General features: G+C 38.3%; 1 protein-coding gene across 5 annotated transcripts in view; it reads left to right on the top strand.

The window, feature by feature from the left end:
* Positions 1–19,366, top strand: part of slc12a7b (solute carrier family 12 member 7b) — an 84,050-nt gene that overhangs the window by 42,230 nt on the left and 22,454 nt on the right. For all 5 annotated transcript variants that reach the window (XM_034706154.1, XM_034706153.1, XM_034706156.1 and 2 more), the window contains exons 2-4: positions 11,509–11,603; positions 13,111–13,242; positions 14,757–14,903. In XM_034706154.1, coding sequence (XP_034562045.1) covers positions 11,509–11,603; positions 13,111–13,242; positions 14,757–14,903 — 374 coding nt within the window. The remainder of the gene's footprint in view (positions 1–11,508; positions 11,604–13,110; positions 13,243–14,756; positions 14,904–19,366) is intronic.

Genomic DNA, 19,366 nt, shown 5'->3' with positions numbered 1-19,366 from the left:
CGCTGTCACAGAAATAGCTGATCCTCACATTATCCTTGCAGCACAGGCAGCATTCCTGACTGCTGTACCTCACTAGCTGTGCCTCTGTACTTTGGACCCCCATTACTGGAGCTCCTCAGGGATCAATACGAGGACCCCCCTCCCTTCCACCCCCTTTTTCAGCCCCACTCCTCAGAATGGAGCAGAGGAGAGGCTCTCGACGGAAGGGTAAGCCTTTCCTAACTTAAATACTCAGCAGCATCACTTACCTGGAGCTCGTAAACTGCCACTTTGTGTCTTTGCATCTTTTTTTTTTTTTTTTAATGTTTGTTTTGTAAATAGCTTGATTTTTAACGCTGTGTGATTTACGGCTTCTTGTAGCACACCTGAACTGAATTTTTGTCTGTCGCCTTGTGTGATGATTGTCCTCAAAATGGACCATTTCACTGACGTCACATCAGCAGGAGGTGTTTGTTGGTTGTGTCTCTTATCTTAATTTATCATCAAGAAGTTGTGACATGGTGTTTTAAGCAAATTAGTTTTTTTGAAGGATCTGAAGCGTCAAAAGTCACAATACTTTAAAATGAAATCTTGGATCGCTGGGCAAGTATGGCTGCCGTACAATTCAAGTTTACAAATGGACGCTCTAACTTGTCCACAGTTGGAGCTGTCCAGCTGTTGGGTAGAAAAAGGTGTGCATGCGAGTCAATTTGTTTTTGTTAAATTCTACTCCTAATCTCAAAGCTGATAATTGTGTTCCTTTTTCACACTAACCTTGAGCTAAAGGAACTGATTTTTGGCGTGCACTTTCTCTCCTGCTCCCTCCCTCTCTTTTTTTTTTCTTGGTACAATGAGCCATGAGCTAACTCTGGTAGTGCTAGGCAGCTTACAGCGTCGTCACAGAGTGCAGCTTAGCGGGTATAAATAGGATGCATGGTCATTTATTACCACAGTGACCAGAGAGGCTGACCCGAACCATTAGCACATCCCCAATGTACCTGTACTTGCTGGTGACTCTGTACCAATCAGTGAGTACAGTGCTGATGAGTGCTGGATTGAGCTTGAGCCTGGATGCAGCCTCTGCAGCCGGGGATGTGATCACAAACACAGAGGACTTTGAAAACTGATGGTGCAAAATATCACTTGACAAAGTGATATCTTGCTTTTACTGACGTCAAATGACGGACTGAAATCTGTCCTAACAAATTATTTTGCGGAGTGCTTTGGGAGGGTCAGGGATTCCCACTCCCTTATGTAACATCACTGACTGTGGTGCTCTTAAACCATCGGTCGTCAGGGCGGTATAACATGTGTCAGCGGTGAGGTTTTCACAACCATCTGCACTTGTACCAGCTCTGTGCTGATATTCTGTCCAGAGGTGACGCCATGACTTTGAGCAAAAGCTTTAAAAATGTGACCCTTGCTAGTTAACCTAAGTAGAGGCGTGTTTTATGTTTTCTGTCAATGTTCATAGTGTGTGTGAAAAATAGTTCCATCTGTCTTTGGAAGCAAAATCTTCAATTCACTATGTTAACAAAGCTTGATTAGACAAGGTATTCCAGACACTTTTTTTTAATCATATTTGTAGAAATTCTCTTTGTGCCCTGACAGAGGTCAGAATCAAAATGCTCTGGTTCAAAAAATCTGCATCTTTTGGCATCCAATCTTCTATCAGGAGTTTGGATTGCTCTTGGCTTTCTTCTGGACCTGCCTTGCACCGTGAGAGATGAGACAATGCAAGTTCATGTCTTTGCTGCTGCAGCTTTGACTTTTTCCTTTTTAAACTGCATCAAAGCTGATTTACTCTTGCTGATCTAAAAAAAAAAAGGTTCCCTACTTCATCTCTAAGTTTTCAATCAGTCAGTGGTGTGTGCTTAAGTGAAATCATTACAATCAGTAGAAATAGCTTCAATATATGCAGGTTCTATCAAACCACTTGAGACATCCATGCATGCTTATACTCAGTATATGGTGTATATGGTTCATATTACACAAGTTGATTGAAAATGTTCAAGGAGAGTCAGTGAGAGTCAATCTCAATTGAACAAAATAGCCTACAGTGACAAACAGAGTTGGTGGTAAAGCAGCCAAAACTGGTCAAAAGGGCATGCTGGTGCCCTATACACAATTCACTCCCTCTCGATTGTACTCAAGCTAGATGACACAGAGACACGCAGTATGTGCAAAAAAACTGCAAAATGAAATTCTTTTAAAGAAACTACAGAATGAATAAGATTCAGTCTTAGATGGATACTTTTAAACGATAAAACGCCAAAAAGAAGAAATTAGATTCTGGCATGTTACAAAAGTAACTGAATTGTCTTCATTTGAGTTGAAATTAGCTTTGAACGGTTGATATTCTTTTGCTTTTTAACCATTGATGTATCACAAAGGCGTTCTTACTTCACCCAAAGATGGCGCCCATTTGGTCTAATAAGAAGCCCTCTCCTGTGCTCAGAAACATTTGGCTGTCAAGTTTGTTGAGGTAGTTAACGGTCAAGACTTTGCACACAGACAGAGCTTTGAGAGGCTGTCACAGATTTGTGAATCATGGTTTGATTCTTAAAACAAATATAAAACCTCAAATCAAAACTTCAAAATAGAAACAGTCAGAAGTTCGAAGTGTCCTGACATTTCCTGAATAACAGAGTCATCTGGGTAAAACCAGAGAATGGCCACTGAGCTGCAAAACCATACCCCTGGTTCCACCACATAAGAGCTGTTTATCAAAAATCTTTAGGTTTTACTGGAGAGAGTCTAATCTCTTTTTATTTGTGCAAGGTCTTTGCCACCTTCATTCTGCATAGCCTCTGGCAAAGTCCCGTTTTTAGGGGTCACCTAATGAGATCTAGCACAGGAAGACTGCTCGCCACCTGCGCAAGTAGAACATGTACACACGCTTGTATACACACATGCATTTAGAGGTCTCACTATAAATGTAAACTTTAATTCATCACCAAGTACACAAAAGGATTCTCCCTCGCTTCTTCTTTATGACTTACAGACAGAAAAGTGGGTCGACTGGATTCAGTATTCAGTCTGGCAAAGTTGCACAAATCTTTAAAGCTTTTGATCCTCTGATATGTAGAATGGATTGAAAAGGTCTTCAAGCGTCTAGATGAAAGTTATATTTTGCTCAGTTCACACACCCACCCCATCAGAGAGACAGTGTATTGTGCACCGTAGTAAAAACCCCTGTGAGTGCAGAATTTGGAAGCAGTCCGGATCTAAAAACAGGTTGTGCACCTATAAATAAGCTGGCAGCGGATTCTCAGCCTCCCGACATCCTGTGTCTGTCGTTGAATAGGCTCTGGGTAAAAACCTGGGTCAAACTGATGTGTCGTTCTAAAACGGTGAACTTCACATCCTGCCGTACTGCCGATCCTGTGTCGTCCTAGTCACCTTGTGTACACCGGCAGAGCAAAAGATAAAATAACAGAACTGCAGATATGTGACGGGAGTCTGCTCAAGGAAATTACACTACACACATTGCCTGATGTGAATTCTAACACGCAAAATTCATTTCAGCATTTGCATGAAAATGACATCTGTAGTAACAAATTGACTTGTCACTGTCTCCAAAGCGAAACAGGAAGTTGTTCCAGAGAGGCAATAATAATGACCAGTCACACATCCGTTCATTAAACACAAGTCAAAACAATTGATTCCTTTGGCCTCTCCTCCTTTTGACAAATCTGCTTCATGGCGTTGTTACGTTTGCAAACATTCAACACATAAATTGCAATGAAATCACACACCTTTTTTTTTTTTTTGCTTGTTCAATCCACTGTAGTAAGTCAGACTGCAACATCCACGTACTGTAACTCAAGATTTACAGTGAAACTGAGACTCACTGGACACAACTGAAAAGTTGGTCCTCTGCTCCTGAAACAGAGCACAAGCAGTTGGTCACCATCAGAGAAACCTCGTTTTGCAGAGATACCTAGAAGGGGAAATAATTGCTTCACATTGTCTGAATGTGCACTCATGTGGGTCCAAGTACCTCTGACAAAAAAATATTTTTGATAGTATCACATTTCTTTTTTAATATTAAGTTTGTGTTTTGGGGATTTTCTGCCTTTATTAGATGGGACAGCTGAAGAGAGAGGAAATATTGGGAGTAGAGAGCAGGGGACATGAAGCAAAGGGTCATGACTGGCAGTCGAACCAGCAACCACCATGACCAAGCGGCAACCTCCGGTTTAAAAATATGAGTCCAATGAAGTGCTAAAAACTGCAGTTCATCGAGGATCCGCTTGAGGCTGGCTCCGGAAGTACCAGAAACCACATACACACCAATTCAAGAAAGACGATCTTTACAGCAGAAATAAACATGTTTACAGCCTGGTACAAAAGACAAGTGTAGTCTGGATAGCTCATTTCTCGATCGGCACACACTGTAGGGGGGGTGAATTTTTTTCTAACGCAGCAATTTCGAAGATATTGGGATTACGAGTCTTCCAATTAGAGGCACAGCTGACTTGATTGGCAGGCGGAAACATTGTAGCTGTTGGCTAGGAGGCTCAAACTCCGCCTCTTTACCTCACACTCACTCGACAGCAGCAATATGGCTGCTGCCGAAGATTGGCCTCAAAACAGCTCTTCAGAAACAGATGGGTGACGTCACGGGTACTATGTCCATATTTTATACAGTCTATGACCATGACATTGACTTTAGCCTCTGCACAACGGGTGAGCCTAAACCGCTAGCCTAACAGCACCCAAGAATTGCAAAATATCCTTGACAAGCTTATTAGCCCTTCACTTTCACTTACAACCACATTTGCACACAAACCGTCAATGCAGCTTTGTTTCTCATTCTCTCATGTGGACCAGGTGCACATTTGCCAACATTTACATCATTTGCTCTTAATGAACAAGTTTGTATGCGCAGTGCAATTTCAGCATTCTCAGACTGACATGAGAAGAGCTGATGTTAGGAGTTTTTGCAATGCAGCTTGGGTAATAATGTCAAAGAGCAGCGTCTCATCTTTGCAGTATTTGGTCTGTCATCATAACTGGGCTGGTTTGTCTCACGGGGGAGAGAGCTGGACTTGGTTGCTGGAATTATTTTAGCAATATGAACCACAAACCAAAACACTGCTTTTGAACCTAAACTAAACCCTTTATTCACTTATTTATTTAATCAGTTATTAGTGAGTGTAGAAGTATATAAGCAGGCGAATCAGTTGTTCTGTTGAAGGTCAGTCCTTTTCTATTGCCCCATGAGAAAACAGCCACATCTTTATAAGTCCCATTCTGTGAGAGAATTAATGTGAATTTCCAGGAAACAGAGTGAATGAGTTCAATATGGCAACATGTGAACTGTGCACAGAGGCTGACATCTGCTAACTGGGCCACAGTCTTGTCACTGTTACTGTACATGAATCTGGATCTTGTCCCTTAGGACCGCTCACTGCAGCACACCAAAGCACCCTCGCATGTACACGCACATGTTGACCTATACATACCCACAGACTGTATGATGTTTGGTGAGTAATGGCTTAATCTCCAGCCATGACTTCAGTTTTTCAGTATTCCAGCTCAATTGGGAGGTTTCATAGCATCTGGCACCTTCGCCTACTTTGGGATGTTGATGTGTGAGTGCAACTGGAGGTCAGCGAAGGATTTGATGACATGGAGGGGGAACAAAATTTGTTTCCACATGTCTGCCTCTTTTTGTATTTGTAGCTTAAAGGAGATGATGACACTGGATTTCTGACACTGGCAGAAATCGAGAGATGACGTTTTTATACATTATGTTGGTGATGTAATACTCAACTCATTTTTATTGATATAGCACCTTTCATACATTCAAGGATTGCTTCGCAAAAGAACAGAGACAGAAAACAACAGCAATATTTAGAAGAGGACAAATCAGAGAAGTATCAGAAACATAAAGTAAAAGGAAATAAAATCAATATGATAAAATCAGATAAATACCAGAAAAATAAATACAAGTTAAAATATGATATAATAAGATAGAATAAAATAAAATAAATAAAAATGATGCTAACACAATGGTCACAATGGTAATAATGCGGTCAGGAGCTAAAAGGAAATTACCCCCTTGTTAAAAGCCAGATTAAAAAGGTAATCAATCAATCAATCAGGCTTTGTTTATATAGCACCTTTCATACAAATCAAATGCAACCCAAAGTGATTTACAGTGATTGAAAACAAGAAAGAACCAGAAATAAAATAAAGGCAAGATATATATAAAAAAAGGATTTTAAAATAGAGATTAATGCAAACAAACAACAACAAAATATGTGTAATTAAAATAAGTTAAAGCATTAAATGAACATTGAAAATGTAAATAGTGACAATAAATACATTTAAAGAGGGTAAGGACAAGAGTTGAAAATAAAATGAAGGCTAAACATATCAATAAAACTGAGTAGATAAATACAAAACAAATAGTTAAAATTAATAAAATAATAAAACAACATTAAAATCAATGTAAAAGTTAAAAGTAAAGTCGTACAATTGTTAAACCCTACTTTTTAAAATTTTATTTAACCTTTATTTTACCAGGTTAGTCCCATTGAGATCAAATATAAAAGCCAGAGCGAATAATATGTTTTTACTTTGCATTTAAGATTTTCAGTATCTAAGTCTTTAATTTACTTTTAAAAATATCCAGAGAGCTCACCCTCTTAATGTCCAGAGACAGAGAGTTCCACAGTTTTAGTGCATAAAAACAGAAGCTTCTCATAGTATGTGTCCCACGTGTAAAACTACACCTATATTTACTGTGGTAACACTAAAACAAATGTTTCTTTTTAAACTGCTACTGTGGCAGGTGTAGTAAATCCATGACCCTGTGATTGTTTTCACTGACTTTACTCACTTCCTGTCTGAGGAGGACACGTTCTAAAAGCTAAAACCTCACCTTATGTGGAAGCAGTCCTGCCAGTTTTAGCCTGCTCTGGGTCTCAAAGAGGATTTAGCCAGTGTCATTTAAGACAATGATTACCTGTGGTGTGTATAGCATCCTACCTAGGTAAGTAATGACTGACAGGTTATATTCACCCGTAGCTGCATCCTCACAGCACAGTTGTCATTCTATTGAAATTAAATCCCTGTTATCCCAGCTTATAGAAACCCTCTGCTCTTATAATATGTGCTCTTCTATCCCACTCCGACTGTGTTTTAAAAAGCTACACATCACAAGGACATAGTGACTTTCCCTGTGATTACCACCGAGCTAAGCCACACTGCAAGCCTCTTATTCCCTCTGCAGCTGGATCAAGCAGTAAAAGTTACCCATGAAATCCCCACGGTGGCTAGAGTTCACAGTGGACAGCTCAAGTGATGAATGAGAGGTCATGACCACGGTGGGCTCTGAGATATTCAAACAGTGGTGGAATAACTGGTGGTATTTGTTTTACTACAGTTGTCTTTTAGTATTATGGATTCATCCTTTAGTGTGTTTTAAGTCAAAACACTGAGAGAGATGTTCATCAGAATGTCTGAGTCTTAAAGCAAAATGTAAAAAATGAGTTCCTCTGAACGTCCAACACTTTCTAAAAATAATTATTCAATGGCTTCTGATAGAAGTCATGACCCTGATCACAACTAAACTCCATATTTCTGTAAATCAGGGCCTGTATGCACGCCCAGCCATTACACAAATGGGGCCATTAGTCTTAACGTACCGTTATGGAATGGCCCATTTGGCCGTAGCGTTAGCCTCATGCACGACAGCAAATGATTGGCCAATTAACTTATTGCGCCATGAAAGCGAGGCTGGTGCAAAACGTCATATGTCCAGGGAACCTCCTGGAAAACCCCTATCCAACAAATTCAATTTACGCATGCCTACTATGCGTAAACAACAATAAACATGGTGAGCGGTACCGGCGTGACTGAGAGAAGATCAAGAAAAAACACATTTTCAGCACAAGAAATGGACATTTAATTACAAGAATATAGAATGAACAAACAGCTGTTATCAGCAAGTCAATTATCAAAGATAACAAACAAGGATTAAGGGAAAGTTTGTCTTAAGATCTTGAACCGGGTAACGCATAAGCACGATGTCCGCCATCCTTTGAACAGCGTAATAGATGCGGTAATCCTGCCGTTAGCACCTGTAATAGTGGGGTCTACTGCCATTAAATGTAATGCTTTGTTGGGGCGTTAACCTGGCTCATGCATACCGCTAATCAATTTTTTTTCACAATAAGTACAAACGGCCCGTTTTCATCGCTAATGACTGGACGTGCATACTGGCCCAGGTCAATACATCATGATCATTGGATGGATCAGCATCATTTTAAGTTAAATATGCCCTCATTTTATAGTGCAAGTGATGTATATTCAACATATTGTACATGAATATGATGGAAAGTTGAAAATCTCACAGCTTGATCTTCATTTTCCATGATGTCCAGTCTTAAGAAGCATATCTATAATGTTTTCTATCCTCACATGCATACTCGAGATGAACCAATATGTTGATTAATTGATTACGCAGGCATCAAAATGTTGATATATATAAAAAGAGATGTCCCAAAATGAGCCATTTCCTGGTTGTGACATCCCATGAAGAGTCATTGTAATAACACCTTACCTTGTACCTTCAAGAGCTAAACTTTTGGGGGAAATCGGCCATTGTTTTTCTAACAGAGGAGCCAGGCGAGAAGGATTTAAAGACACACATCTAAAACGATCCTTTTGAAAAAGGCTGTGGTTTCTGGTGCTTAAATCCTGTTATATTTTGACCAGAGCCCAACCCAGACGTTTCATTAGACCTCAGGGGACTGTGTTAAATGGTCCAGGAGGGATATATGTCCCTTTTTAAGTACTCTTTCAAGTGAAAATCCCAAACGTTCTGTGGCAGCAGTTTTCTTGTAAATAAAGCTTCTGTGTATTTTGAATTCAGTTTTAGTTTTTGTTTCCTCGTTTTACAGATAGATAAGTCTTCTAGGTACCAGTAATTGAAAAAATAAACAAAGAAGAACAAATAGTCAGCTCAGATGCTTAAAGAAACACTGTTAGTGAGGATGAAGATATTGCCTTAAGTATTGGACTTTGTCCCAGAGTTGCGCTGTCACATACTGTGTTCCTAGTTTTCAGAGAGGATTTTCACTTGATTGTTGGTGAAGTTTCAGGTGAATATAAAGCAGTGGGTCCTGATCTCAGTTTAATGGTGAGAGTATTTTTGACAGCCGGCTGTAGGAATCACTGCAGTGTTGTGATTCTGAGTGTGTTGTCTGTTTTTTCCCTTACTTATTTTCTACTCCCTCCATTCATTCTCATGCTCTTGCCTCACAGTTTATTTTAGTGTCTTTCATTTTAACAGTTTTTTGCCAACAGAGTTTTTTTTTAAGTTATATTTTGGGTAATTTTTGCCTTTAATGGACAGGACAGCTGAAGAGAGACAGCGAATGTGGGGAGCAGAGAGTGGGGGAGGACATGCAGTAAATGGTCGAGGCTGGAATCGAACCTTCGACCTCTGCGACAAGGGCTATGGCCTCTGTACATGGGGTGCACGCTTAAACTGCCAGGCCAATGGCGCCCCACAGTTTTGTTATAACCCAGAATCTTCAGCTGCTGATGTTCACTCAGCCTCATTGCTTTGAGAAAGCCTGTACGTTTTGTAATGTTGATTTGTTTAAAACCATCAAAGTGAATGAAGGGAAAATCTGGTTAATCTGATTAATCTGGTCAGCATAAATTAATTGATCTTCCTCCTGCTTAGTTTAGATATTCTGCTTCTCCTCCAACAAATCAAGTGAATCTATTTATTTGTGTTCTACAGTTTAAATCCTTATGTAATATAATCATATTACTTAAAGAAAAGCTTATTTTATTTTTGATACAGAAGAAAAAGGAATCACACACACACACACACACACACACACTCACACAGATCATCTGTACACTTCATGTGAAGTCAGACCCTCTTTTGTTTACATGCAGACTTGACTGCAGCGTGTGGTGGAGCTTGACCTCCGCTCTCTCAGCCGTCTGCTCAGTCAAAACATTTGCTCAGTGTGTTTCTGTGTGTGTTGGCGGCCTCAGCAGTAAAAACACAACGCCGTTCACAGTTTGGTGTCAGAATGTTTTCTCTGAAGACGGCTTGGTTTCTTCATGTGATGCAGGATAACGCTGTGAGCTCTGAAGTGGTAAAGAGGAGAAAGTGGACACTCAGTCTGTGACTTTAAAAAATATCACGCAAGAGCCACAAAACAATCTGACATTTGTTTTGTCTCACCCACAGAGGTTTTTTTTTTTTTTCATATTGTCCGTTGAATCATAACAGCCAAAGCTATGACAACCACATGCACATCTAAGAGTTACCTGATCTTAAAATATTTTGCAGTCTGGCATGCAGGCTGTAAAATGTTGACCCTGTTCTTTATTGTCCTACCTAAGTTTAATTTTAAGTTTATTTCATTTAGATAGCACCTGAAAAGCAAAACACGTTCTGCACCTGGGTGCTTCACAAGAACAGTCAGGCTATACACAGCCAGCATGTAAACAGACAGTATACAATTTAGAGCAAACACTATGGGAAAAAAACATAGTAATAATAATCAAAATAATAATAATAATACAAGATAAAATAGAAACTCATTTAAGCTGGTAAAACATTATTAAAAGCAATGGAATAAAAGTAGGTTTTCAGGTGTTTCTTAAACACCTTCACAGAGGTTACCTGTCTGAGGACCTCTGGCAGGTTATTCCAGAACTTAGAGTGTAGATTTCCTTTTCAATGAACCATGTGGTTTACTTTGTTTCTTTGTCGATACCAATGTTTTCATATGTTTGTGTTTATTCAGCAGAGTCTGAATGTGATTAAAAACCTTTCTTTTAATTGCGTAAAAGTGACATATCTATCGAACTATTGAAAAGTGTAAGTTTGTTTGTTTTAAGCTAAGTTACATGGAGAACAATTAGTTCTTAAAGTACAAACATCAATGATTATTGCATACACTGAGATGTCCTCAACATATCTTTATGAGTGTGTGTAAATCTGAAGCTCATGCAGCATGTGGATGCAGAGCAGACTCTACAGTGGTTTCTGCTTTCATAGTTTGTTAGACTTGCCTTGAACCACTTGCACAGGCAGTTATAAAGAAAATCTTATGCATCATCATCATTCACACATTTGCAATTTTTTTCCGCTTATTATTTAGTGTAAACACGCTGGTTGCAAACAGAACCACAATGTAATGTTCTCCAATTTACTAGATTTGGACCAGGCACGATCCAGACTTCTTCCAGGAGACCAAGGCCTCATAACACTTGATTAATTTTTGATTGCTTGTGTGTGTTTTTTAGTGATCCAGGAGTTGATGAGAGCTTAAGGAAAACAGTGTCCAAACTCCTCCTGCAACAGTAGATCTACTTTTACAAGCATAGGACACATTTTAATTTATATTTGGATCGCTTTAGGGCAGCACTGGTACCACATTATTTACTTAAACACAGACCTGATGGTGGAACCAGTCGAGAACATTATTTTTTAGTTGAAGTAACACATTTTTCTAATAACTGTTTTGTGTTTTTCTGCAGGTGATGGCGTCCCAAAGGAAAACAGTCCCTTTATCAACAACACAGACAATGACAAAGGCAACAGCTATGATGGCACCAACATGGCCCTTTTCGAGGTAACCTTCAGGAGCTTTTCATCCACTGAATGTCTCTCTGAGACAGAGCAGGATGTTTTTGCTGCTCTGGGAAACTTCAAGTTGTGATATTTTTTGGAGGGTCAAAATGTGACAGCAAAAATGAGGTTGAGCCAACAAAAATATGACTTTGCTCTTTATGTAAACGTTCACTGACAGAAGCAATCCTGCAGTTTCAAAGTAGATCCAGTCCATGCAGCTCGAGTCTTTCATTAATGCATGGTGAGCTTCAGAATTCGGGTTAGCTAGAAACAGGAACTAAATAAATACTTCCCTGAGCTTAACAATGTGTAAATCAAAGAGTGTGTTGCCATTAAAGCTGGTGTGTCCTACAAGCCTCTGCCAGGTGCTTTGCTCTGCCATTTGGCAGACCCTGAGGCCCTGTGGTCTCTGGTCCATATTTAGGATCATTTAGGTCCTGCGGCTTCAGTTTTCCCTACTCTTTGTGAAAATGACCCAGCCTGGCTATTCTTAAAGGCTTTGAACAGTCGACTAAATGTTCTACTGTTCATCTTTCTTTCTCCTTTTTGATGTTGACGAGTCAGAATTGATTTTTTTATGTCTGCTGTTGATTTTTTGACAAGGATAGTGTCAGAACAACTGCATAATTATCTCAATTAAAACTAGTCTAAATGATCTCGTGGAGTCTTGGTGTGGGATTATGAAATATCAACACAGAGTCACAGACATCTGTCTTTAAGTTTGAGTAGAAGTCACTTGCAGAAGTTTTCTATAATAAGTGACAGATATCTAAAAAACATCTTCTTGATATGATATTAGAATGACTGTTTCACCAATCAGGACCAAATGAGAGGTTTTAGGGTCTTGTAATTAAAGCTATAACTGTATAACGTTACAGCAGTTGCAGCCATTGTTCTGTCACAAGTGATAGGTGTTTCATGAGAGCATAACATGACTTTATTTGATTGGAGTATCCTGATCTCCCAACTGTGTGTGTGTGTGTGTGTGTGGAGTGGGCAGGGCTTACCAAAAAGTGTAGTTAATCCTTTAAGATTCATTTTCACATAGTTAAGCGTCAGGACTGGTACGCCTTCTCGGTGAGTAATTGTATACTGTCAGTGCTGATATTTCAAACAAGAATTAATGTAAACTTATGGTTGGTTAATTTTGAGTTGTTTTGTGCTTATATTGCAGGTTTACAACCTAATTAAGAGTCATATAACTTCTAACCACTGAGTGTCGGTAGGCAAGTGTGCGTTTGATGTGTGCAATAAACATAAAAAGAAGGAGACTCGAGTTGTGTCCGACGTATCTGTTCTGACAACCCTTCCAGAGGGGAGTTTATTAAACTATAGTAGGTAGATTAGTAGAATCTGGACAATAACTTTACCCAGACTACCTTAACTACCTTAATAATTATGCCTTAATTTGTGAATGACCTTCAGATCAATTTAAAAGTTTGAAAAACGATCTATTTTCTGATCCTGTACCTTCCTGAATGTTAAAACAATGATTTTCTACATTGCAGGAGGAGATGGACAGCAACCCCATGGTGTCATCTCTCCTCAACAAACTGGCAAACTACACCAACCTCACCCAAGGGGCCCAGGAACACGAGGAGGCTGACGATGACGAGGGGCCAAAGAAGAAAGCTGTTAAGGTACAACAGAGAGTACAATGCGTGTGTCCGAGCAGACAGTATAATTAAAGTGGAGTTGTCTAATTACAGCACAGATCTCTGCTGTACAGTTGCATGTCAACAGATTTTGTTTAAACCTGCTGAACTGTCATTACGTAACGGGGTCTTTGACTGACAGAGCTCTGACCTTTTTTCATTTGAAAATCTTTTATTGTGGGTTTGCAAACTTAGCACATTTTCTTTTTGTGTCTTTGCATAACTTTTATGATTATTAGGGAACTGTATCAGTCTTTGGTGAAACATTTTAAGGTGTAATTATTGTATGTACATTTTGTTTTTGTCATTTTTAGAGCATATCAGTACTTTACACTTTGAACAGAAAGTGTTGAATTTCTAATTCAGTTACGGACTCAGACATATTCAGTTTTGCTTTTTCCCTAAGATGGTAGGATAGTGATGGACAAGATTAGACTCTAATTTACAAAGGCTATAGATAATATAGAGGACAGTCAGTGCTTTTAAAGTTGTATTTATTTATTTATTTGTCTTATGAAAGACTCAGTACAACCCTCGTGTCTTTTTATTCCCAGGGTACAGGAACATATGGCATTTTTAATTTTTTTTTTAACTTAATCAAAAAGGGAAAAACTAAATTAAAGAAATAAATCACAAACAGATGAAGAGCATGTCACACATTCACCTTTGAGCCTTACTTTACTCCATTGTCACAGAGGACACTGATTTATATTTAGACCGGATTAATCTTCTCAGCATTTATAAGGTGCTGTTTCTCTGTGTACCTGGACGACCTTATGAGCCTGCCACTGTCTCCTCCTTATACGTCAGTTCATACATGATCGTGCTCTTGTTCTTCAGTGCATTCTCATTGTGTTTTTTTCCACTTTGCTCCCCAGAAAAGAGAAATTAAAAGTAGCCCTAGAGATGTAATGTCACAACTATAAATTCAGTCTCAGATCAGTTTCTTCATCTCCCGCGTAGAAACAGGTTTTGTTAACTCCCATTGGCTGGCAGTAACCTCTGATAGAGAACTAATCCGACCCCATAGCTGCGTCTACACTTGTGTTGCTGGAAAGATTGTCATTGTTAGCATAACATTCTGCTCATTCTGGTCCAAAATCATTCATTAATTCATATTACTCACATATTTTTATTTTGGATGTTTGTTGGAATCATTTTAACGCAGTTATGTAACATAATTCTCAGTTTCCCTTTCACATTCACTTAAAAAATGACTCACTCCTGGGGCATCGGTTTCAACCAGTGTTTGAATTTTGCACCCCTTTGCACAGTAGCTAACGTCCTTCATGCACAAAGCCCTGGGTTGATTCCGTCCTTCAGCCATGTACAGCTTGTTATTCCCCCCTCTGTGTCTGAGTCTACCATCCTATCCTCTCAGTAAAAGTCACATCATGCCCCAAATCAATCTTAGAATAAGACATTAGTTCACATCCTCTTTTTAGCTGATTATTTGTACTATATTTCCATCTCATGTGCCCTCCTCCTCCTCTGCACAGAGCCCTCAGATGGGGACCTTCATGGGTGTCTACCTCCCCTGCCTCCAGAATATTTTGGGGGTCATCCTGTTTCTGCGACTTACCTGGATCGTCGGCACCGCTGGCATCCTGGAATCCCTGGCTATTGTCGTCTTGTGCTGCTCCTGCGTGAGTACTCAACCCTCATTACTCACATGTGGAGCTTGATTTTAACTAGTTACTGCTCTTTCATCTGAGCCTTTAATTACAGGAAAGTGTTATACAAATAAACCAATCCACTGAAATAGGTTTTCAGTGCAGGGGTTTTCATTTTACATTCGGAGGATAAAACTACATCTTTTGCATCATCACACTGTACCTTCGTTAAAGACATCTCTACACTCCTGTTAAGTTTAATAATAATAATAATAATAATAATGATAATAATAATAATAAAAACAAATCTTTACAAAGTGCTTTGACAAACAAAGCAGGGCAAATTTCAAAAGACTGACAGAATAAACCTGTCACAGAAAGAGGAGTGTATAAAATTCTAACAATGGAAAAAAACAAAAAAAACAAAGCAAAAGGTGAAAAAGAATAAACACAAATCAAAAAGAACAAAGTGATGAAACAATAGACCAATAAATCTCCGTTATAGAGGTTTTTTTTTAATCATTAAAGGACAATAAAAAGGTTTAAAGAAGAAGACATCACATCAGAGAAAAAAGGAAGGTTAGATAAGAACATTCCAAAGTTCAAAAAGTTCAGTCTTCTTTGTTATCAAATAAACTGCAGGATGCACCAGACATACTGAGGATTTGATATTACATTTCTCTCTCAGACCCTAGCAACGACAACAACAGATAAACATAGGAAAGCTAGAAAAAGATAAGAAGTAAGCTAAAAAAAACAAGCTAATAAAAATATGAAAATAATTAAATACAGTTTAAAACAGTATTAAAATTATTCATTCAAATTATAAATGAAAAAGGAAATAATATAGCAATAAGATGTCAAATAAATGAATTTAAATCAATTCGGTAAACAGAATAGAAATTAAAAAAATTAAAAATGTGAATTCACACAAAAGTGAGTCTTAAGAAGAGACTTAAAAGAAGTCACTGACATTGTAAGTCAAAATGGTTCTTCTTCTGCGGCAATGCTCTAGCCTAGGGTTACCATAAGTGCATATTCATACTCACATTGATTTAAGAAGATAAAAAAAGAAAGCCAGGTGTATTTTGTCCTTGTGAAAACTTCAATATCGACCCTGTGATTCTGTTGTAGGTGCAAAACTTTTCAAATGCCTTTCCTCTCTGCTTCTAAAAACACACATTTCTGAATACCTAAAAAAGAACGGACTCTGATCACATTGAGTTTTTAGAAGTGTTTTGCTTCTGCATTAATAATTATTTTATTTCTGTTTATTTAGCCAAAAAAGAACATTCATGATTTTTAATTTTCTATTTCTAACACAATATCTGTACTTGAATCAAAAACTCTGGGTTATTCTCTTACATAAACTTAATGCTTAGTTTATTTTGATCCTCCAGATGTGAGGCATTAAAAAGTACTAATGGAGATTACTTCACAAATGTAAAGACACTGATGAGGACACTTCTGTCACAAAGTTGTAAGGCTTACACACTCCACTTCACTGCTCAGTGTTTATGTTCAGTTTACTGACAGGTCAGTGGAAATGGAGTGGAAAAGATTTTCCCTCACCATCATCATGGACATTATTTGTGCTATATCGAGTTGAAGTTAAGCCATTACAGCAGTGACGTGCAGGATTATGTAAGGGTGACTTCAATGCACACATCCAGCCCTTCAAGGCATTATGAATACATTAGGACACCAGTGTGAAGATGAGTCCATGTGCGGGAGTGTTACGATGACCTCAGGGTCAGATGCTGCCTCAACTTTTAACAGCAGAGTTGAGAATGTTTGATTGACAGCAGTAATGAATGACCAGCAGGTTCACTTAGTGGCCACTGATCCCTCCTATATTTAGCAGCTGTGACTCTCCCTTTCCTGTACACTGCTAGCTCCTAATAGTACTCAGGCAGCTTGACTTCTAATCTCTTCCATCTGCAAAGTGTCAGAAACATAGCGACATACACACCCAGCCAATGGCTATATTTGACAGTCCCACGACGGACAATGGATTACTCCAGTTTAATCAGGGAAAGTACAAACAAAAACCTGGAGTACTATCTCTCCTAGATGCATTTGACTTATGATGAGATGCTCTAATGGTATAACATGATCAATACGTTTACTCACATGATATAACTACAGGATGAGTTTGAACAAGGGGCCTCAGACTTTGTAAAGTGATGGTTATTTCCATTCCCTTCTACCTGGAAAGCACAAATGTGATTCTATTTTTACTCACTGAAATGTATTTGAAACGATCAGATGAAAAGTGATCAAGCACATTGTGTCAGTAACTTTTTGAATTGACATCAGATGCTAGCTGTAACATCAGTGTGCCCATAAGACGTCATTTCATATATTACAATCAAGCTTAAGTGCATGTTGCAGGATCAACCGTTCACTGCGTCACCACTCTTACATCATCAAAGAGCCGAGCTTAGTCAAACAGATTAATGTTCATTTTTCTCTGCAGAGACCAGGTCTGACTTTGCACCGGTGGTTCCACATCAGCCACCTGTTTATAGGTCACATTTTGTGAGCTCCACACCCATCTGCACAAAAGTCTAAAAATAACCCAAAAGTAATTCATTTGACTTCAATCTAGAACAGTTTTGATTTGTTCAGGTTACACTTCTGCTCATATTTTCATGCCTCCTCCATGCATTCACTCTTTTCAGATTCAAAAGTTATAATCAACTTAAAATCTGGCTTATTTTAAGAAAAGTAAAACCTTTAAATTCCAGCAGTGGCCCAGAAAAACTGACGACAAACAACATTAAAAGCCTGTGGGTCTCAGTAAAGAGAATGCACCGCCTAAAAAGGGAATGTTTAGTAGTATTAAAAGGAAGGCATAAGACCACCACATTAAGAGATGAAACATAGTAACTGTCTAAAGAAAGAAGATTTGATTCCAGGTACAAAAACATGGAGGCTTTGTGATTCAGGAGGACTCTGGCAAAACCAGGTCTCATGCTGATGTTGGTATTAAGAACACAAACACACTTTTTTATTCACAGATTTCAGAATATTTTCCACTATGTCACGATAAGTTTGTTGTTTGAGCTGACCATCACAGACAACACACAAATATAATCACAGTGATGGTTTTGTGAAGCACAGAGGACATAACTGGTAGCAGATTCAGGACAACCAACAGAACAAGGCGAGGGACAGGGAGTGGAGGAGCCTGTTATTAACGGTGTGAGCATGGGGCTGAAGATTAGGGAATCAAACAGGGTCTGTGTAAAGAAACTTCTATTCAGGGTGATCAATACAGACACATACCTTTTTATCACTGCCGTCAAGGCCTTTTATTAATAGCTGACATAGTAAGGCTCAAGAAACCTCTGTGGTCACTGCTCAGATATATACCAGTCACATAGATTATCTAAACCATCTGTCAAATAGAAAAGCTAATCTGACATGTGTTGTTATTCCTCGAAAGTTACTCCATCTGTCTAACTGTGTAGAATAAGCCTCTGTTGGGCACTAAGGGGTATTGATCCCGTATATCTTTAATACATTTATGTATTTACATCAGATTATGCCAGTTTTCCAGCTTTATTTGTATAGAACATTTCATGCATACAAGGACACAGCCCAAGGTGCTTCACATAGAACAAACAGACAGAAAAGTAACAGCGATCAATAAATAGTAAAAGACTAAGGCAAGAAAGATGATTATAAAATGACAGTAAAAACAATTTATAAAATGATTGAAGAAGAAAATTAAACTAAGTGAAAAGTAAATAAAAAGAATGAATAAATACCTGCCAAAATAAGTAAATAGACAAATAAAAAGAATGATACAATTAAATTAAGAGCTATATTAAAAAGATAGATCTTTAATTTCTGATGTTAAAAGAGTTTTGGAGCATAAAAAACACGCAGCTCTCTCCCCAGTGCTTGTGTAGGACACATGAGGAACATTTAAAAGGAAGCAGTCAAGGACCTCAGTGATTGTACCAGAGCATATAATCAGATCTGTGATGTATGGAAGAGCAAGGCCGTTCAGAGCTTTTAAAAAAAAGTAAAAGAATTTTAAAATCAGTGCCAAAAGAAACAGAGAGCCAGCGGAGAGATATGGATTGAATTATCACCTTTCTTTTTGTGCATTAAAACACAAAGATACGATTTTAATGATGTCAGTGGATGTAGAAACTTTTCGAATTGTTTTAAACTACGAGACAATCTCTAGATTTAAAATGCATTACCAGTTTTGTTGAGTGCAGCGTGTTTTTTCAGTGCAGGTCTTGAGCGTAAAAGTGTAAAGATATGTTACAAAGTCGAAATATCACCTTGCTCACATTATTTTAGAAGTCAACCTGTCATATGATAAAATATAAATGTTGATGATTATTTTTATAATTTGTACTTACTACTTTTTTATGTGAAAATATAAATACTTTGGAGAAAAATAAGGTACAATTATATATATATTTAAATTTTGAGATGACGTCTGTTGTCATCATTGAGTGTTTACGTTTGGG

Source organism: Notolabrus celidotus, chromosome 17 (genome assembly GCF_009762535.1).
Source record: "Notolabrus celidotus isolate fNotCel1 chromosome 17, fNotCel1.pri, whole genome shotgun sequence".
NCBI classification, from domain to species: domain Eukaryota; kingdom Metazoa; phylum Chordata; class Actinopteri; order Labriformes; family Labridae; genus Notolabrus; species Notolabrus celidotus.
The sequence above is the reverse complement of the archived record's forward strand: the minus strand, read 5'-3'. Positions and strand labels throughout refer to the sequence as shown.